This window comes from Polypterus senegalus, chromosome 14 (assembly GCF_016835505.1).
Source record: "Polypterus senegalus isolate Bchr_013 chromosome 14, ASM1683550v1, whole genome shotgun sequence".
Classification (NCBI taxonomy): Eukaryota; Metazoa; Chordata; class Cladistia; order Polypteriformes; family Polypteridae; genus Polypterus; species Polypterus senegalus.
In genome coordinates, this window is record NC_053167.1 from 133,606,096 (window position 1) to 133,621,588 (window position 15,493).

Below are 15,493 nucleotides of genomic sequence, written 5' to 3' on the forward strand. Positions count from 1 at the left end.
AAAAAAATGCATACGGACACTGGGAGAAAATGCAAACTCTAAGAGGTGAACAGTAGTAATCAGGTCTCGAACCGCAGCCTCTGTGTTGTAAGGCAGCAGTCCAACAACTGTGCCCAACACAGTTAAATAATATGTAAAAGATGTCATAACCCATAACAAAGAAACACAACCCCCTGAAAAAATAAGTCTGCTCTTCTCTGCCCCGCTATTCCGTTTATGATACAGGACCAGTCTACCATGTCATTAATCTGGACCCCCAAGTACTTGTAGCAGTCAGGGCCGGATTTACACATTTCTTACCAAAAAAAAAAAGTTGATTTATAATTTTCAATTTAATATGTAATAGTTTATTTTTAAAACATATAAGCACTTAATACAATCTTTATCATTTTTGATCCACATTATATTTTTAATTCAAAACTACACTACTTATGACATTGCATAACATTGATTTTTATCTGATATAGAATTTTATTGAAATCTTTTGCATTTTGTGTCAAACTTACATTACACCACATTAAATGATACTGCATAAACAAGCCAAAAGTGGTGTATGTTTCATGTTTTGTTACAAAAATCTCAGCCCCTCTTATAATTTGGCGAACACCCCATCACCTTTTTCTGTTTACGGCTTTCAGGCTTGTGGCCTTGAGTAAACTAAACAGTATATAAAAGTAGTAGCAATATATTTTATGTACCTACTATCAGTAGATATGTTGAAGTCAAGCGATATGAGCATAATGAATCACTTGGAATCACTATTGTAATGGCAAATCTGGAATTCTCCTTTAACACGTGGTTTATGCTGAGTGTGTGAAAGAGAAATAGCAAATGCTTTTTGCCTGTGACTGAACAAGACATCGCAAGCTGTAGAGATGGGCAACGTAAATGTACCGCTCAATTTATTTAATGTATATGGATGTAAATTTAAGAAACAGCATTTTATATGGCCTTTTTAAAATAATACTGAATAATCTGTAAATATTTGGTTGTTATTTCTTCTGTATATACCCCCCCGACTGCTGCGCCCTAGGCCATGGCCTAGGTTGGCCTTGTGGGAAATTCGACCGTGGTAGCAGTGCAGTAACCACTCATTCACTCTCTGAATAGTGCCTGGGTCGTAGAGCTTCTTTAGTGTGAGAAACGTCAATAAACATTCATTGGTTTTGCTGATGTCAAGTCACACACAATTCTGTTTGCACCAAGAAGCACGACCTGGTGTTAAATTTATAGTCCAAGGTGTACAGAGTGTAAACAAAAAGAGACAGCACTTTTCCTTGTGGTGCTGCAGTACTGGTTATATCCACTTCAGAGACGCCATCTTCAGGCCTCACAAACTGCGATTTGGCAGGCAAATAATCCACTATTAAGGACCATCCATAAGGGAATAGAGGTTTGGAGGTGTACATCATAGTTCAACAAGCACACAGGCAAGATTTCCCATGTGTATAACTGAAACAAGTGTTACTTTCTCATTGGTTTCTTTTTCTTCTTTTTACTGTACTTCAGAAGATCAGTACAATGTAAATGAACATATGCCACTTATGTCCAATTCATGCAACACCTGCATGCCAAACTGAAGGGCTAGGGAGCAATACACTGATACACTTCTAGGGGACTGGGTTCAAATTATGCTCCACTGTCCATGCAGTGCTCACATGCGTCTTTTATGTTTTAATGATTTTTTTTGGTCCTACTTTTCAGGTGTTTCTTCGGGTCAGTCAACCTCCTACTCAAAATGAGCCCAGCATGTCAGTGTGAATGTGGCTTGCAATTGAGTAGGTTCTGTAGGCGTTTCAATTCCCACCTTACGCTTGAAGCTGCTGGATATGGTCTCTGTCTTTACCTTCTCCCCAACTCTGAAGCTGCACTAAAGGCGTTCCTGCCGAAAAGCGGAGCGCCTATGGAAGTCTACTAATCTGGAAGTTCATCATTCATACTTAAAGGATTTACTTGCTTCTTTTAATTCTTTGGTTAGGGATGCTAGAACAGCATACTTTTCTAATCTCATTCAGACTCACAAGCGTAATCCCAAAGTGCTATTTGATACTATTCACAATATTATTTCTCCATCTCAATCTGTTACTCAGGTTTTTTCTGACAGTGAATGTAATAATTTTCTTAGGTTTTTTATTGACAAGGTTAATGTTGTTCGGGCTAATATTGTTCCAGCTATCTTACCTAGTCCTCTCATTCACTCATGTTCTGAGTCTTTTGTGTTCTCAGAAGTTTCACTTTCGGATCTTTCTTACTTGCTCAGGAAGATGAAACCTTCATCGTGTACTACTGACCTGTTGCCAACATCATTAATGTTAAAATCTTTGAGTTTTATTGGTCCGTGCCTTTTGAATATCATAAACTGCTCCTTGAGATCTGGTGTGGTCCCGTCGTATTTTAAACATGCTGTAATTCAACCGTTGTTGAAAAAATCTAATTCTGATGCCTCTATTTTGAGTAATTACAGGCCAGTTTTCAAAACTACCTTTTATTGCCAAAGTTTTAGAAAAGGTGATTGAACAGCAACTTTGTACTTTCTTAGAAAAGCAGGGGATCTTTGATTCTTTTCAATCTGGTTTTCGGAGGCGACATTCTACAGAAACTGCTCTTCTAAAAGTTTTTAATGATCTTTTAATTGCGGCTGATGCAGGCAGGTGCTCTGTACTTGTACTGTTAGATCTTACCGCAGCTTTTGATACGGTAGACCATCAGATCTTAATTAATAGATTAGAGCTGTTAGGTGTCTGTGGCTCTGCTTTGGACTGGTTCTCCTCTTATTTGTCAAATAGGAGTTTCTCAGTCGGTCTGGCTGGTTTTTCATCTGACTCTGCTCCTTTGACATGTGGAGTGCCACAGGGATCGGTTCTTGGACCTGTACTTTTCTCTTTATATATTCTTCCCTTATCACAGATTCTTAACTCTTTCAAGGACATCTCGTATCATCTATATGCAGATGATATACAGCTTTATTTTTCATTTAAGCCTAACCAAATTAATACTTTGGTCACTTTAGTTGATTGTCTGTCTGAGGTTAACGACTGGCTCAGTAGTAATTACCTGCAGTTGAATTCAGGAAAAACTGAGGTACTAATTGTTGCTCCTCCTGTTCTTCATTCTGAGATCAGTTTAAAATTATCTTCTGTCTCTCCTGTTATTAAGTCGAGTCTACGTAACCTTGGGGTTATTTTTGACCAGTCCCTGACACTTGATGAGTATGTTCGGTCAGTCAGCCGCTCGTGTTTCTTTCATTTAAGAAATCTTTCAAAATTAAGAAATGTTGTTTCTAAATCAGAATTGGAGATGCTTGTTCATTCTGTTATTTCTTCACGGCTTGATTACTGTAATGCTCTCTTTACAGGTTTGAGCAAGTCCTCTCTGTCACGCCTCCAGTTAGTTCAAAATGCAGCTGCCAGGCTTCTAACTCGTGCTAGCTGGAGTGATCATATCACTCCCATTCTGTACACACTGCACTGGCTCCCAGTGTTTTATAGAATTCATTTTAAAATTTTGGTACTCACTTTCAGAGCTTTGCATGGACAGGCCCCTGAGTACCTAACCAGCCTGCTCCAATGCCATACAGCTTGCCGGACTCTAAGATCTGGTCAACAGGGCCTTTTAGTTGTCCCACGCACTCGGCTAAAAACCCGTGGGGATCGTGCCTTTCAGTCTGTGGCACCAAGACTATGGAACAGCCTGCCTTGTTGTCTGCGTGGAGTCGAGTCTGTTGATTCTTTTAAAAAACAACTAAAAACATTTCTTTTTAAGCAAGCTTTTAATTAGTGCTAAATAGTTTCAGTTATTTATTTTTTTTTTTTTTTATTGCTTTTGTTTATGTTTTTCCTTCAACTGTTTGTATTTATTCTGTATTTGCTGTTCAGCGCTCTGTGACTTCTTGTCTGTGAAGGGCGCTATATAAATAAACTACTACTACTAAAGGTTGTCAGGAAACTGAAATATAATTTCTTTTTAGTGGACTTGGATTGTGTGGATTAAAAAGATAGATAGATAGATAGATAGATAGATAGATAGATAGATAGATAGATAGATAGATAGATAGATAGATAGATAGATAGATGTGAAAGGCACTGTATAACAAATGATCAGTCATTACTAGTTTGTAGAATGGCTGTTATTCACATACTGTATGTCTGCAAAGCCCCATTTTCAGCAGCCATTCCCTCAGTATCCTAATGGTCAACTCTCTTAGCTTTTCCTTAATTAGTCGTGTTTACATGCTAATTGGTTATTGGAGAAACCTTTGGAATTGCATTAGCACCTCTGAAACCCGTGATTCTGTTCACTTGGGTTGCAAGGTCCTGGCATTCATAAAGTTCAGTTCCAAGATCAAAAATGCTCAAAATGAAACAACTTTTTCGAGAAACATGTCAGTCTATTGTTCTTCTGCAGAATGAATACTATTCCATGTGTCAGATTTCCAAGGAACTGAAGATATCATACAAAGGTTTTTATTACTGTCATGAGAAAAGGGGGCAAACTGAAAATAACCAGGACAGAAAAAGAAGAGGAAGGCCCAGATGTACAACTGCAAAAATTAGCGAAGATAACTGCAAAATGGAAAAAATGGGTAGGGATAATCATTACACTTCTATTTCGTAGAATTGTGTTATTGTATTAGGGCAGTCGGCACTGTTAGCTGGTTGGCAGACTGGCTAATTTAACACAGAGGTACTAGAGACTTATTTAGATTTTAGCACCACTCAGAGATAACTTGTTTAGCACTGAGCTGGTATGATACGGATTTGATCTTCCTACAGAAACGTGAAATGAAAAAAAAAGAGCGCAATTTCTATCTTCCCAACTTTTCTCTAGCACTGCATCAGGACAACATCCCTAAGGCCAAACTCTCCTGCTTCTATGTCTGTATGTATAAATCAAGGAAATGAACACCAGAATGAGATGATTGCCTCATTGCTGGCCCTGAGGAAGAGTTTCGGAGCATGCATTGATACAGCATGTTGCTGCACCCACCACATGACATATCTTCTCAGGATCCCTAATTAGGACCCAAGCTCAGCCATGGATGCAACAAAATTTAACATGTTAACTTTACCAGGTCTAAAATAATAACAATAATACATTTTGTTTATACAGTGCCAATCCTGTGCTCAAAGCGCTCTGTACTGACGAATTGTAAAAAAACCAAACTAATAATAATCTAAACATGTTGTTATTGAATTGTACTTGTGCAGTGAATAAGAGAATCATAAGTGACAGTTTTCGTTCACTGATATTGGTACTGTTTAAACTTAAAAAGAATCTCAAGTGAATTGAAACTCTTGAGTTAGGCATTATTTGCGCATGCATGTTAATCATCTACCATCTTCCGAGAAACAAACAAAACTGACAACGTCACTCACGATACCCACGTGCTTTACCACTCCTGTTTAGCTCCACTGTATCGATTCATATGCTTCACTGAAAAGAGAGGTTGAGGGTAACAAACCACCTGGATTCAGATCCAAGTGCAGCAGGTGACACCTCAGCACCACTCTGAAACAGTGTGAGGTTTTTTTACATGGCTGGAGTGCCAAACCTGCCACTATGTCCCAAGTTTTCCCTGCAAGCTGCTGGATGCAGATTAATGTCATACCCAGGATGAAGCAATTGCAAGTTAAGAGCCCAATGGAGTGGAGTCACTTCTGGTGTTTATGGGATTCAAATCAGCAACCTTCTGATTGCAGATGCAGATCCCTAGCCACAGAACCACCACTCTGAGGCTCAAAAATAACAAATTGTTCAGAGTCGCCATTCATTACACAATATTTTATTCTGGGGTGTGCCAATGGGTGTGTTTCTTCTAAGTAGAATACCCTGCCCCGAGGTTTATCCTAATCTTATAACAGGGCATACCATTTTTACCTCATCTCCCCGAGCAGCAAATAAAAGAACAATCCTGAAAAAGCAAACGCTGTCAGACAACTCCATAGATGACTTTGAAATTCACTTGTATTATATACAGTGCTCAGCATAAATGAGTACATCCCACTACATTTGTCAGAAAACCTTTACTTTCATTTCAGTATCAACATTTTCTATGAGATACTGTACTACAAATGTGGGCCATTGATTGCAAACAAAATTTGTTAAATTGCATCACGAAAAAGTGATTTGCCTAACAAATTCATTCAAGCCCATGTTGCAAAAATGAGTACACCCCAATTATAGTCTTAGGAGAAAAGCCACACTTAAGACTACAAAATTCTAATGACCAGGCATTCAGCCACAGGTGAGTCTAATGATTCGAGGTGTCCAGCAGACAGGTGACTATAAAAGGGCATTACTTAACAAAGAAAAGCCCTTCCCATTTCATGCTGTCAGCAATGGCTCCACATGGAAGAGAAATGTCAAAAAAATCTGAGAAAGGAAATCATTATTTTACACATAAAAGGTGAGGGCTACAAGAAGATCAGCAAAGCTTTACATATCAGTCAAAATACTGTAGCAAAAGTGATCCAAACATTTAAGAAAGATGGAAGTGCAACCATCTTACAGAGAGGTTCAGGCTGTCCACGGAAGTTAACATCTCGACAGGAGCGTCTTCTGATGAGAAGGGTTGAAGAAAATTGCCATGCAAGTTCACTGCAGTTAGCTAAAGCAGTAGCAAGCCAAACTGGAGTGACCATTTCCCGTGACACCATACGGCGCACACTGCAGAGGAATGGCATGCATGGGTATCGTCCACGAAGGAAGCTTCTCCTAAAGCCCATGCGCAAAAAAAGCATGCCTAGAATTTGCTAGGGCCCATGCTGAAAAAAATGGACTACTGGGACTCTATACTCTGGAGTGATGAGACAAAGATTACTGTTTTTGGAACTAATGGTTTCAAAACTGTATGGCGTCGTAAAGGTGAGGATTTCAAAGAAAAATGCATGGTGCCTACAGTGAAACATGGTGGTGGCAGTGTCCTTATGTGGGGCTGCATGAGTGCTGCTGGTGTTGGAGAGCTGCATTTCATTGATGGTATCATGAACTCAACAATGTACTGCTCTATACTGAAGGAGAAGATGCTGCCATCACTGTGTGCACTTGGTGGTCGTGCACTTTTCCAACACGAGAATGATCCAAAACACACATCTAAAGCTACTGTTGCATTTCTGAAGAACAGGGTGAAGGTGATTGAATGGCCAAGTATGTCTCCTGATTTGAACCCAATTGAACACCTGTGGGGAATTCTGAAGCGACAAGTTGAGCATCACTCTCCATCCAGCATCCAGGCTCTAAAAGAGGTTATTCTTGAAGAATGGAAAACAACAGATGTTGCAATATGTCGCCAACTTGTTCATTCCATGCCTAGAAGACTTGGTGCTGTCCTTAAAAATCACAGTGGTCATACAAAATACTAGATGTAGTAGTTTTTGTTGTGGGGTGTATTCATTTTTGCTTCAACCAATTAGAGTAAAACTGAAGATTTTTTGATCTAAGTTATATTATTAACCTTAATTTTATGTTATGGATTTAAACAAGTGTTCAATAAAACTCCGCCTTGTGAAAATTATGGAAATTGTTCTTTTGTTCATTGAGCTACTGATTAAATTCGTACTTTTTAAAGGGGGTGTACTCATTTATGCTGAGCACTTTATAATTTCTCAATGTAGGCAGATAGTGTGGGGTAGTGGTCAAGGCTTTAGACTTCAAAGCGCAAGGTTTTGGGGTTCAAATCCTTCTGAGACTGGGTGACCATCAAGACATTTTACCTGCCTGTGCTCCAACTGGCATAAGACATGTAACCTGTGGTATATCAAATGTTGTAGTGTCAACCTAATTTAGTATTGTTTGTTCCATCCATCGACCTGCTGGTTACCTGTGTCATTCAGAATTGACTTTAAAATTCTGCTTATGGTTTATAAAGCCTTAAATAATCTCGCCCCATCTTATATATCGGAATGTCTGACACCTTATATTCCAAATCGTAACCTCAGATCCTCAAATGAGTGTCTCCTTAGAATTCCAAGAACAAAACTTAAAAGAAGTGGTGAGGCGGATTTCTGCTGCTATGCACCTAAAATCTGGAATAGCCTGCCAATAGGAATTCACCAGGCTGATACAGTAGAGCACTTTAAAACACTGCTGAAAACACATTACTTTAACATGGCCTTTTTATAACTTCATTTTAATTTTAATTTAACTTAATCCTGATACTCTGTATGTTCAATTCATCATAATAACTATTCATGGTGGCTCTAAAATCGGTACTGACCCCTACTCTCTTTTCTGTTTCTTTTTCCGGTTTCTTTGTGGTGGTGGCCTGCGCCACCACCACCTACTCAAAGCTTCATGATGCTCCAACAATGATGGATGGATTAAAAGGAAGAAGTCTACGTGACCATCATCATCATCAAGCCCTTCCGTGAGAATCCTAAATCCAAAGAGGACTGTTTCATTTATGTTAGGTAGAATGCCCAGAGGGGACTGGGCGGTCTCATGGTCTGGAATCCCTACAGATTTTATTTTTTCTCCAGCCGTCTGGAGTTTTTTTGTTTTTTCTGTCCCCCCTGGCCATTGAACCTTACTCTTATTCGATGTTAATTAATGTTGATTTATTTTGTTTTATAATTGTGTCTTTCATTTTTCTATTCTTTAATATGTAAAGCACTTTGAGCTACTGTTCAATTAAATTTACAAACCAACTTCAGAATGAATTGTACAGCTGGATTTCATTACTTCATATTGCAAATAAATTGAATCAACCCTAATTTTGATCCTGAGGTGGTTTTTCCAGTGGTTGGTGTAGCTACACGCTGTATCATTGAATGCTTTCAATCTGTCAACTGTGAAGTCGAATTGAATTATGCACTAACGTCTACAGTCGCCCTCCCTTGGTGCGCCTGCGCGCCATGATGCAGGGCGCCGCTTTGTATCCGAGCAACAGGCGGCGACGCCAAGACTCCCAAGAGTGAGACTGCAGACTGCTGAACAACTCAAAATTCTACCGAATTCACCGAACTTTTTTGCTCAGAACGCCGGTGTCAAACGTAAGTCTAGTCTGGCGTTAAATATTCGCCGCATACGTGCACACGCCTGAGCGCGAGTTCTCGCCCCTCCACTCTGAAATCAAAAGGTGGGCTGATGGGCCACTGCACAGGACGCTTTTCCGGATTACATCTGATGTCTTCAGTTTTAAGAGACTAAAAAATCAATTCGTGTTCGCACAGGGGTTTGAACGGAATCGCTGTCAGGTAGGGTGTTCTGCTTTCTCATAGGGACTTCAACCCCTTTTATGACAGACTGAATCCATAGGTGACGCTCTCATGACTAGCTTTTCCTGAGTCGAGTCTTCGTGGTGCCCAGAATGACTGACCTGGCGGACTTGGGCGCGTTCCGCTGCAGCAACTGCAGCATGACGTTCCGGTCTCTGAGCCTCCTGGACAAACACCGAGAGAAGTTCTGCATCGGCAGCGACATCGGCGACCCGACAGTTTTGAAACTGCGGCTTGGAGAGTCCTGGAACGAGAAGGGCCGACGGCGAGATGAGTGGAGCTGGAGAGAGCGGAAAAGAACGACGACCCCCGACTTCATCACGGTAACTAGTTTCTAAAGTTGCACAGCGCAGTAGCGGGTAACAAGGGGAATACATTGGAGTACACCATTATATAGTGCATACAGTACTAGGTTGTTGTACCGTGTTAGCCATTATGAATGTAGAGAAAAGCCAAGCAAAATGACACCTTTTATTGGCTAGCTAAAAAGATTACAATATGCAAGCTTTCGAGGCAACTCAGCTTGCCTGAAGAAGGGGCCCGAGTTGCCTCGAAAGCTTGCATATTGTAATCTTTTTAGTTAGCCAATAAAAGGTGTCATAGTGCATACAGGAAAAGCAAATTGTGATGTGTTGAATACAGAATGACGATTACGGTAGGGGGTGCCATTGAGACAATGAGTGTTAATCTAGAAAGATCACTTAATTATTGTTTTTGCCATATAGTACCTTTTAGGAGTTTTGTCCAAAGCAAGCAAACGTTTTTCAGGCACACTAAATAATTGTTTCCATAAGGTGAACACTAGCACCAGAAGTCATCCACTCAGTTAGTTCTTCACATGTGGAAATAAGTAGTCTTAAAATGTGACAGAGCAACTACCATATTATAATCAATCACTGTCACAATGTAAGTGCAGACTAGAGAAATCAATCAGGATCACACAGGGAGCACATGCTAAGAATGGAAATGGAGCTTCTCCAGCAGCAACATGTGCAAGAAGTATCCAGTTCAAGTTGGAAAGATATGGAAACATGTAATTTACAGTACAGTGGTGCATAATGTGAAGGTGACTATATAGAATCACAGGGTAACAAGTTTGATAGTCATCTATGACTCCTTATCTGACTCTAATTATATAAACTGCTAGTGCTCATACTTCAAAGTAAATTATGTAATGATTCTACACATACTGCACACAGTGGAAGGCACTATATAAAACATCAAGACAAAAACTCCAGTTTTCCCCACATATGAGCGAGCCCCTTAACTTAGTGCTGCAATTGTACAAATAAAGGTGTAAAGGAATTTATTTCTGTAAGGCCTGAAATATGTAAAATGGTGTGTGTGACAGAAAGGTGCTTCATAGAGTAAAAGGTTGTTTATGTAGTGCCCTTCACAGTTAACACTACAGAGTATCAATTTAACAAAATCAGGGCTCACCACTGATTTGTTGTATGATCTGAGCTGCTGGCATCACATTACATGACTTGTATTTGGTGTGCATGTCAAACTTGATGACTGTGTTTCTGATCTTGGCGCTTGTGGATGTCTGATTACATGAGTTTGAATCACGGGGGATGACAAATTATATGACTCAGATTCTAATACTTGTACAGCTTTCAATAACTCCATCTACTAAAAGTAGAAATTTTTTAACCCTCCACGAAAAAATAATTACATAACATTTTTTTATAACCACTAAGGGGCAGAGATGCATGTTGCACTTTAAATTACCCCTATTGTAATTCTCTACCACTATTTGCTCTGGTGGTGCATATAAGGTTTTTTTCATCCTGTAGGTGCCACCAAAAGTGCACATAAAACATTTTATTACCTCATAGAACCCCTATGGGTCACCAAAAATGCACAGAGCACTTCTAACAATCCAAACACCTTATACAATACAATAAAAAAAAAAAATTTGTATAGTCGAAAATCACACAAGGAGTGCCGCAATGGGCTTTAACAGGCCCTGCCTCTTGTCAACCCCCCAGCCTTGACTCTCTAAGAAGACAAGGAAAAACTCCCAAAAAAAAACAGTTGGGAAAAAATGGAAGAAACCTTGGGAAAGGCAGTTCAAAGAGAGACCCTTTTTCAGGTAGGTTGGGCGTGCAGTGGGTGTCAAAAAGAAGGGAGTCAATACAATACAATACACAGAACAAATCCTCAATACAGTATACAAATAATAATATTAGAAGTACATAGCAGAATTTAACAGTAGATGATATCACATAATATGATTTGGATTTGTTTAGAGTCCTGGAGACCTCATTCATCAAACTGCCTCCCTCATTTGGCCATTTCACGGCTGAAACAGTGCTGAGCCAGCCAATCCGATGAAAGGACCCCTCTTTCCCTTATCCAAGTAGACCTCTTTGTAACCTTAACTCAATCCATTCCCAACCATGCCTCACTTTCTTATGATGGAATCCACAAGGCAACAAGATCCAGTTATCTAGTCTGACATCCTCTCTGTCTCGTAAAGTGCCACTGGCTTAACTTTCATCATACGGCAAGTTAGTGGTAATCTTTGATTTTGTTAAATTCTTACTTAATAGTGTAAAGTAGGAAAGGCACCCTGAAACAACCTTTCTAAAGCATACACCATGTTAGAATTTGTCATGCCCTGTAATTCCTAGTTGTCTAATCTGGCATCCTTAATGAAATGAGATTGGCAATTTAGTCATCAAATTTGACATCCCCTTGAACCAGACATCATAAAATGTGTCACCGGCTTAACTCAAATCATAGACCAAGTAAGAAGTGAGCCCTGATGTTACTAAATTGTTACTTTGTAGTGTAAAGTATGAAAAGCACTATATAGACAACTTTTTCTATTATATAGCACCCTTCTATAGCACATACCATCAGGAAATTTGTCATTCAAGTGATTCCTAGTCAACCAATCTGGTATCCTCAAGGTGCTAGATCAGCAACTATGGCCATAAAGTTTGGCATCCCCTTCCAACTAGAAGTCATATAAGGGACATTGGGATAGTATGTGAGCTTTGATAGGCACCGTATAAGATCATAAGAAGGTGCAGGTATGGGTCTACATTTGTGCAGGATCACTAACACACATACTGTACATGGTCAAAAACACTTCATTCACCAGTGCCTCTATCAAATACGCTACATTTTGTTCTGGTGAAAGTTTTGGACTGCAGGCAGATGCGTCCTCAATCTGATGGGGTCAGGACAGTCCACACCCGGGTGGGTTTGACAAGACACTTGGTAGACACCATTAACACCCGCTGAGCTGTGGCCTAGCTCAGTTTTTTTACCACTGTGTTAGATATGCCACAGTCCTCTCTAGATTTGACCGAGTTCAATGTGCCCCATGTTTTCTGAGTCTGGGGTACAGTTTTTTACCGGTGAAAAAATTACCCCATACTATGTTGGAGTCCCTTTAGTGTTGCAGTGCCTGTAGTGGAAACAAATACAATAAGTGTCGGTACTCTCTGTTTTTTGTCGCATTCTTGGTTCTCTTGCCACTGTGTGCCAAATTTTGCACATTGTCGTAATCAATTGATTTCCTCGCCTAGGACTTTCGATCGGAATGATATTCGAACATTAGAATTGAGAGCGGATGGGAGGAGTGATGATTCCCCTTCTAGTTTCAAACGCAATGATATTCATACATTCCATATATTCATATATTACATTGGAGATCAGAGATTAAGGGGTTGAGGTTCCCCCTTGAAGGTCAGAGCAGGATGCGCCAGTATGAAAACTACTTACTGTGAAAAATGAAAAAGTCCAACTTCAGGCTGTACTCCAATTTTGGCTGGACAACGAAATCTTACTCTGGTCTTATGGAATAGAGTGGTGCAGAAATGTTCTAACCTCTTCTCTTCAATTTGGTTCTCTTCATCAGTTTTTTAGAATGGATGAAAAAATTAATATGTTTTTAAGTCCTAGTAATGCAGAAATAAAGAAAATTCTAAAGGGTTCACAAACTTTCTAACACCACTGTATGCTATAAATGAACTATGGAGAGCACAATAGGTTAAGATATGCTTATCTTAAGTAGACAAACCACGTCATACATGAATATGCAATCGGCAAACAAAAAGCCACGCCAACTTAGATGTCTGACCAGCATAATGCAGAATGGTCACTTTTCACGACACAAATGCACTTAGGTGGTATGTTGAACTGCCACAGGTTCATCCTAATAATGGCTTTGTTTATTAAATAAATATAAACAGCAACACCGTACTCTAAGGCTATGTCCACAGTACTATGTTTTCAATTAAAAGCGGTGTTTGTAAACGCAAATGATCTCCATCCACACTAGCATTTTCGCATTGTTTATGAAAGTATTTTTCATCCGTAATAAATGACCAAAAATGCATATGACATAATCGTCTACCTACACTGGGCATGCACACATCATAAACATCTTTAACTGTGCAGACAATGTGAAATTTTGGAATGATTTTAAACATAATTTGCAGTTCATTTCCTGAGTCTGCCGGAAGTTCAGCTTCATTACCTTTCGTTTCATGTGCAGTATTGCGAGGGGTTTGCGTTATCTGATTGCCACACAATTGGTAAAATTTCTGTCATGTCAAAAATGTAATTTGGCTTTCTTGTTGTGTATAGTCTCATGAGCCAATTGTCTGATGTTGCCAGCAGATTTTTTGAAATTCAGTGTGCAGTGATCACAGTGGTGTGCATTGTACACGTAGTGTATGAGCACTCACGTCATGGGATGTCTGTTGGATTAAACATGCTTGTGCAGTTAGAGCACATATACTTGGCAACTCTATCATGCAGTGTGAGCAGTCTCTTGACCACAATTTCTAAAACTTCCACCAAACATAATTTAGATGCATACAGATAAGTAACACAACAAAGGGCCATGGAACTCAACTATTCCATGCTTCCTATGTTGGAATATGTGTTTCGTCCATGAGGGGTCACCAATCAATGAATGAGACATAGTAATGAGCAGAATTCCATCAGGGAAGAGTAAAGTATGACCAAACAGAGTGTGAAGGAGTCAGTATTTTCAGAAATCTTTTCTTTTTGCTTGTACACCTGAAATGTGGTGCTTGTGTGTTTTTAAAAGCATCCTGTGGAAAATAACCTCAATCACATGGGATTGCAGCATTGCTGATAACTTTTGTCTTTCCAGCTACGACAGCAAAGGGATAGATTGGCAAGGAGGGACCCACAATTGCCAGAAGCCGCAAATGAAAAGCTGAGGGGCCCACAGCAAGACTCTCATGGCCATGATGTGCTGGCATCAGAAAGTCGGGCTCTGAGAAGACTTACTGATGAGGTGAGCTTTGGCAGCATCATTGTCATAGACCAGCTGTCTCATAGAACTATGGCCCACCCTGCTGAAGGGGATATTTCCGTGTCTGGCTTCCTGATGACTAATTGAATGTGTTTCAGTTTCACAGACTCAGGATGTCCATCCAGGAAAGCATGTCAACCAAGCCAGTGCAGTGGGAGCCACAGGTACAGTGCTTCTGATGCATGTCCTTCCTGTGACACTCCATGCCAGCCTAGCCCACTATTCTCTGTTCTGGCTCTATTTTTAGGTTGAGTTGACTCATTCCTTGAACCGTGAATGGGAGCTCAAAGAACAGGTGCGGGAGATGGTGGACACACACGAACAACACTTGGTTGAAATACAAGCTCGCAACCAGGAACTGGAGCAAAAGAGAGATGGTGAATCTTAATCCGAGTTTTCAAGGTCATTGTTCTACCTATGGTGTGTGTTCTGATACTGTGACTCGTCTCACTTTTCAGAGATCAGACGGAGGCTGTCAGAGTTGGCAAGTCGAGACTCGGCTGCTGCCCATATTGAGCGTGTTCTCCTGGAGCTGAGGGCACAAGAAGAGCGCAATCAGCAAGCTTTAGATGACCTGCGGCAGCAGATTGAGGCCCTTCAGGCCGAAGCTACGTGAGTATACTTTATTCATGCAACACACAAAAGAGCCAAAGTGGAGTGAGGTCTCCAAAATGTTACCTCAAAGCAGGCTAGAATCCGAACCCAGCACGCCCAGAAAAGATTCACTCCTCTGCAGCCTGAGTGGCCACTCAACTGGCTGGCTTCTGCCTACACTGGGCCAAATGGGCTTTGGCTTCAAAAGTTCTAACTGTATAAGCAAATACCAAAAATATAATATTTTGCTGCGTGTGGATCAGCATAAACCTATAGCTAAAATATAACCAGTATATAGCATTTCTGGTTACTCCCACAAATAACTCTATAGATTTTGTTTGGAATTACAGATCATTTTACATGTGCTTCCACTGCC

The 15,493-nt window shown here is 40.1% G+C and overlaps 1 protein-coding gene across 2 annotated transcripts in view; it reads left to right on the forward strand.

The window, feature by feature from the left end:
* Nucleotides 1–8,750: 8,750 nt before the first annotated feature.
* The window catches only part of LOC120514622, a 122,866-nt gene continuing 116,123 nt past the window's right edge, over nucleotides 8,751–15,493 (forward strand). For both annotated transcript variants that reach the window (XM_039735107.1, XM_039735108.1), the window contains exons 1-5: nucleotides 8,751–9,538; nucleotides 14,359–14,505; nucleotides 14,622–14,687; nucleotides 14,771–14,900; nucleotides 14,982–15,135. In XM_039735107.1, coding sequence (XP_039591041.1) covers nucleotides 9,308–9,538; nucleotides 14,359–14,505; nucleotides 14,622–14,687; nucleotides 14,771–14,900; nucleotides 14,982–15,135 — 728 coding nt within the window. In that variant the 5' untranslated portion in view covers nucleotides 8,751–9,307. The remainder of the gene's footprint in view (nucleotides 9,539–14,358; nucleotides 14,506–14,621; nucleotides 14,688–14,770; nucleotides 14,901–14,981; nucleotides 15,136–15,493) is intronic.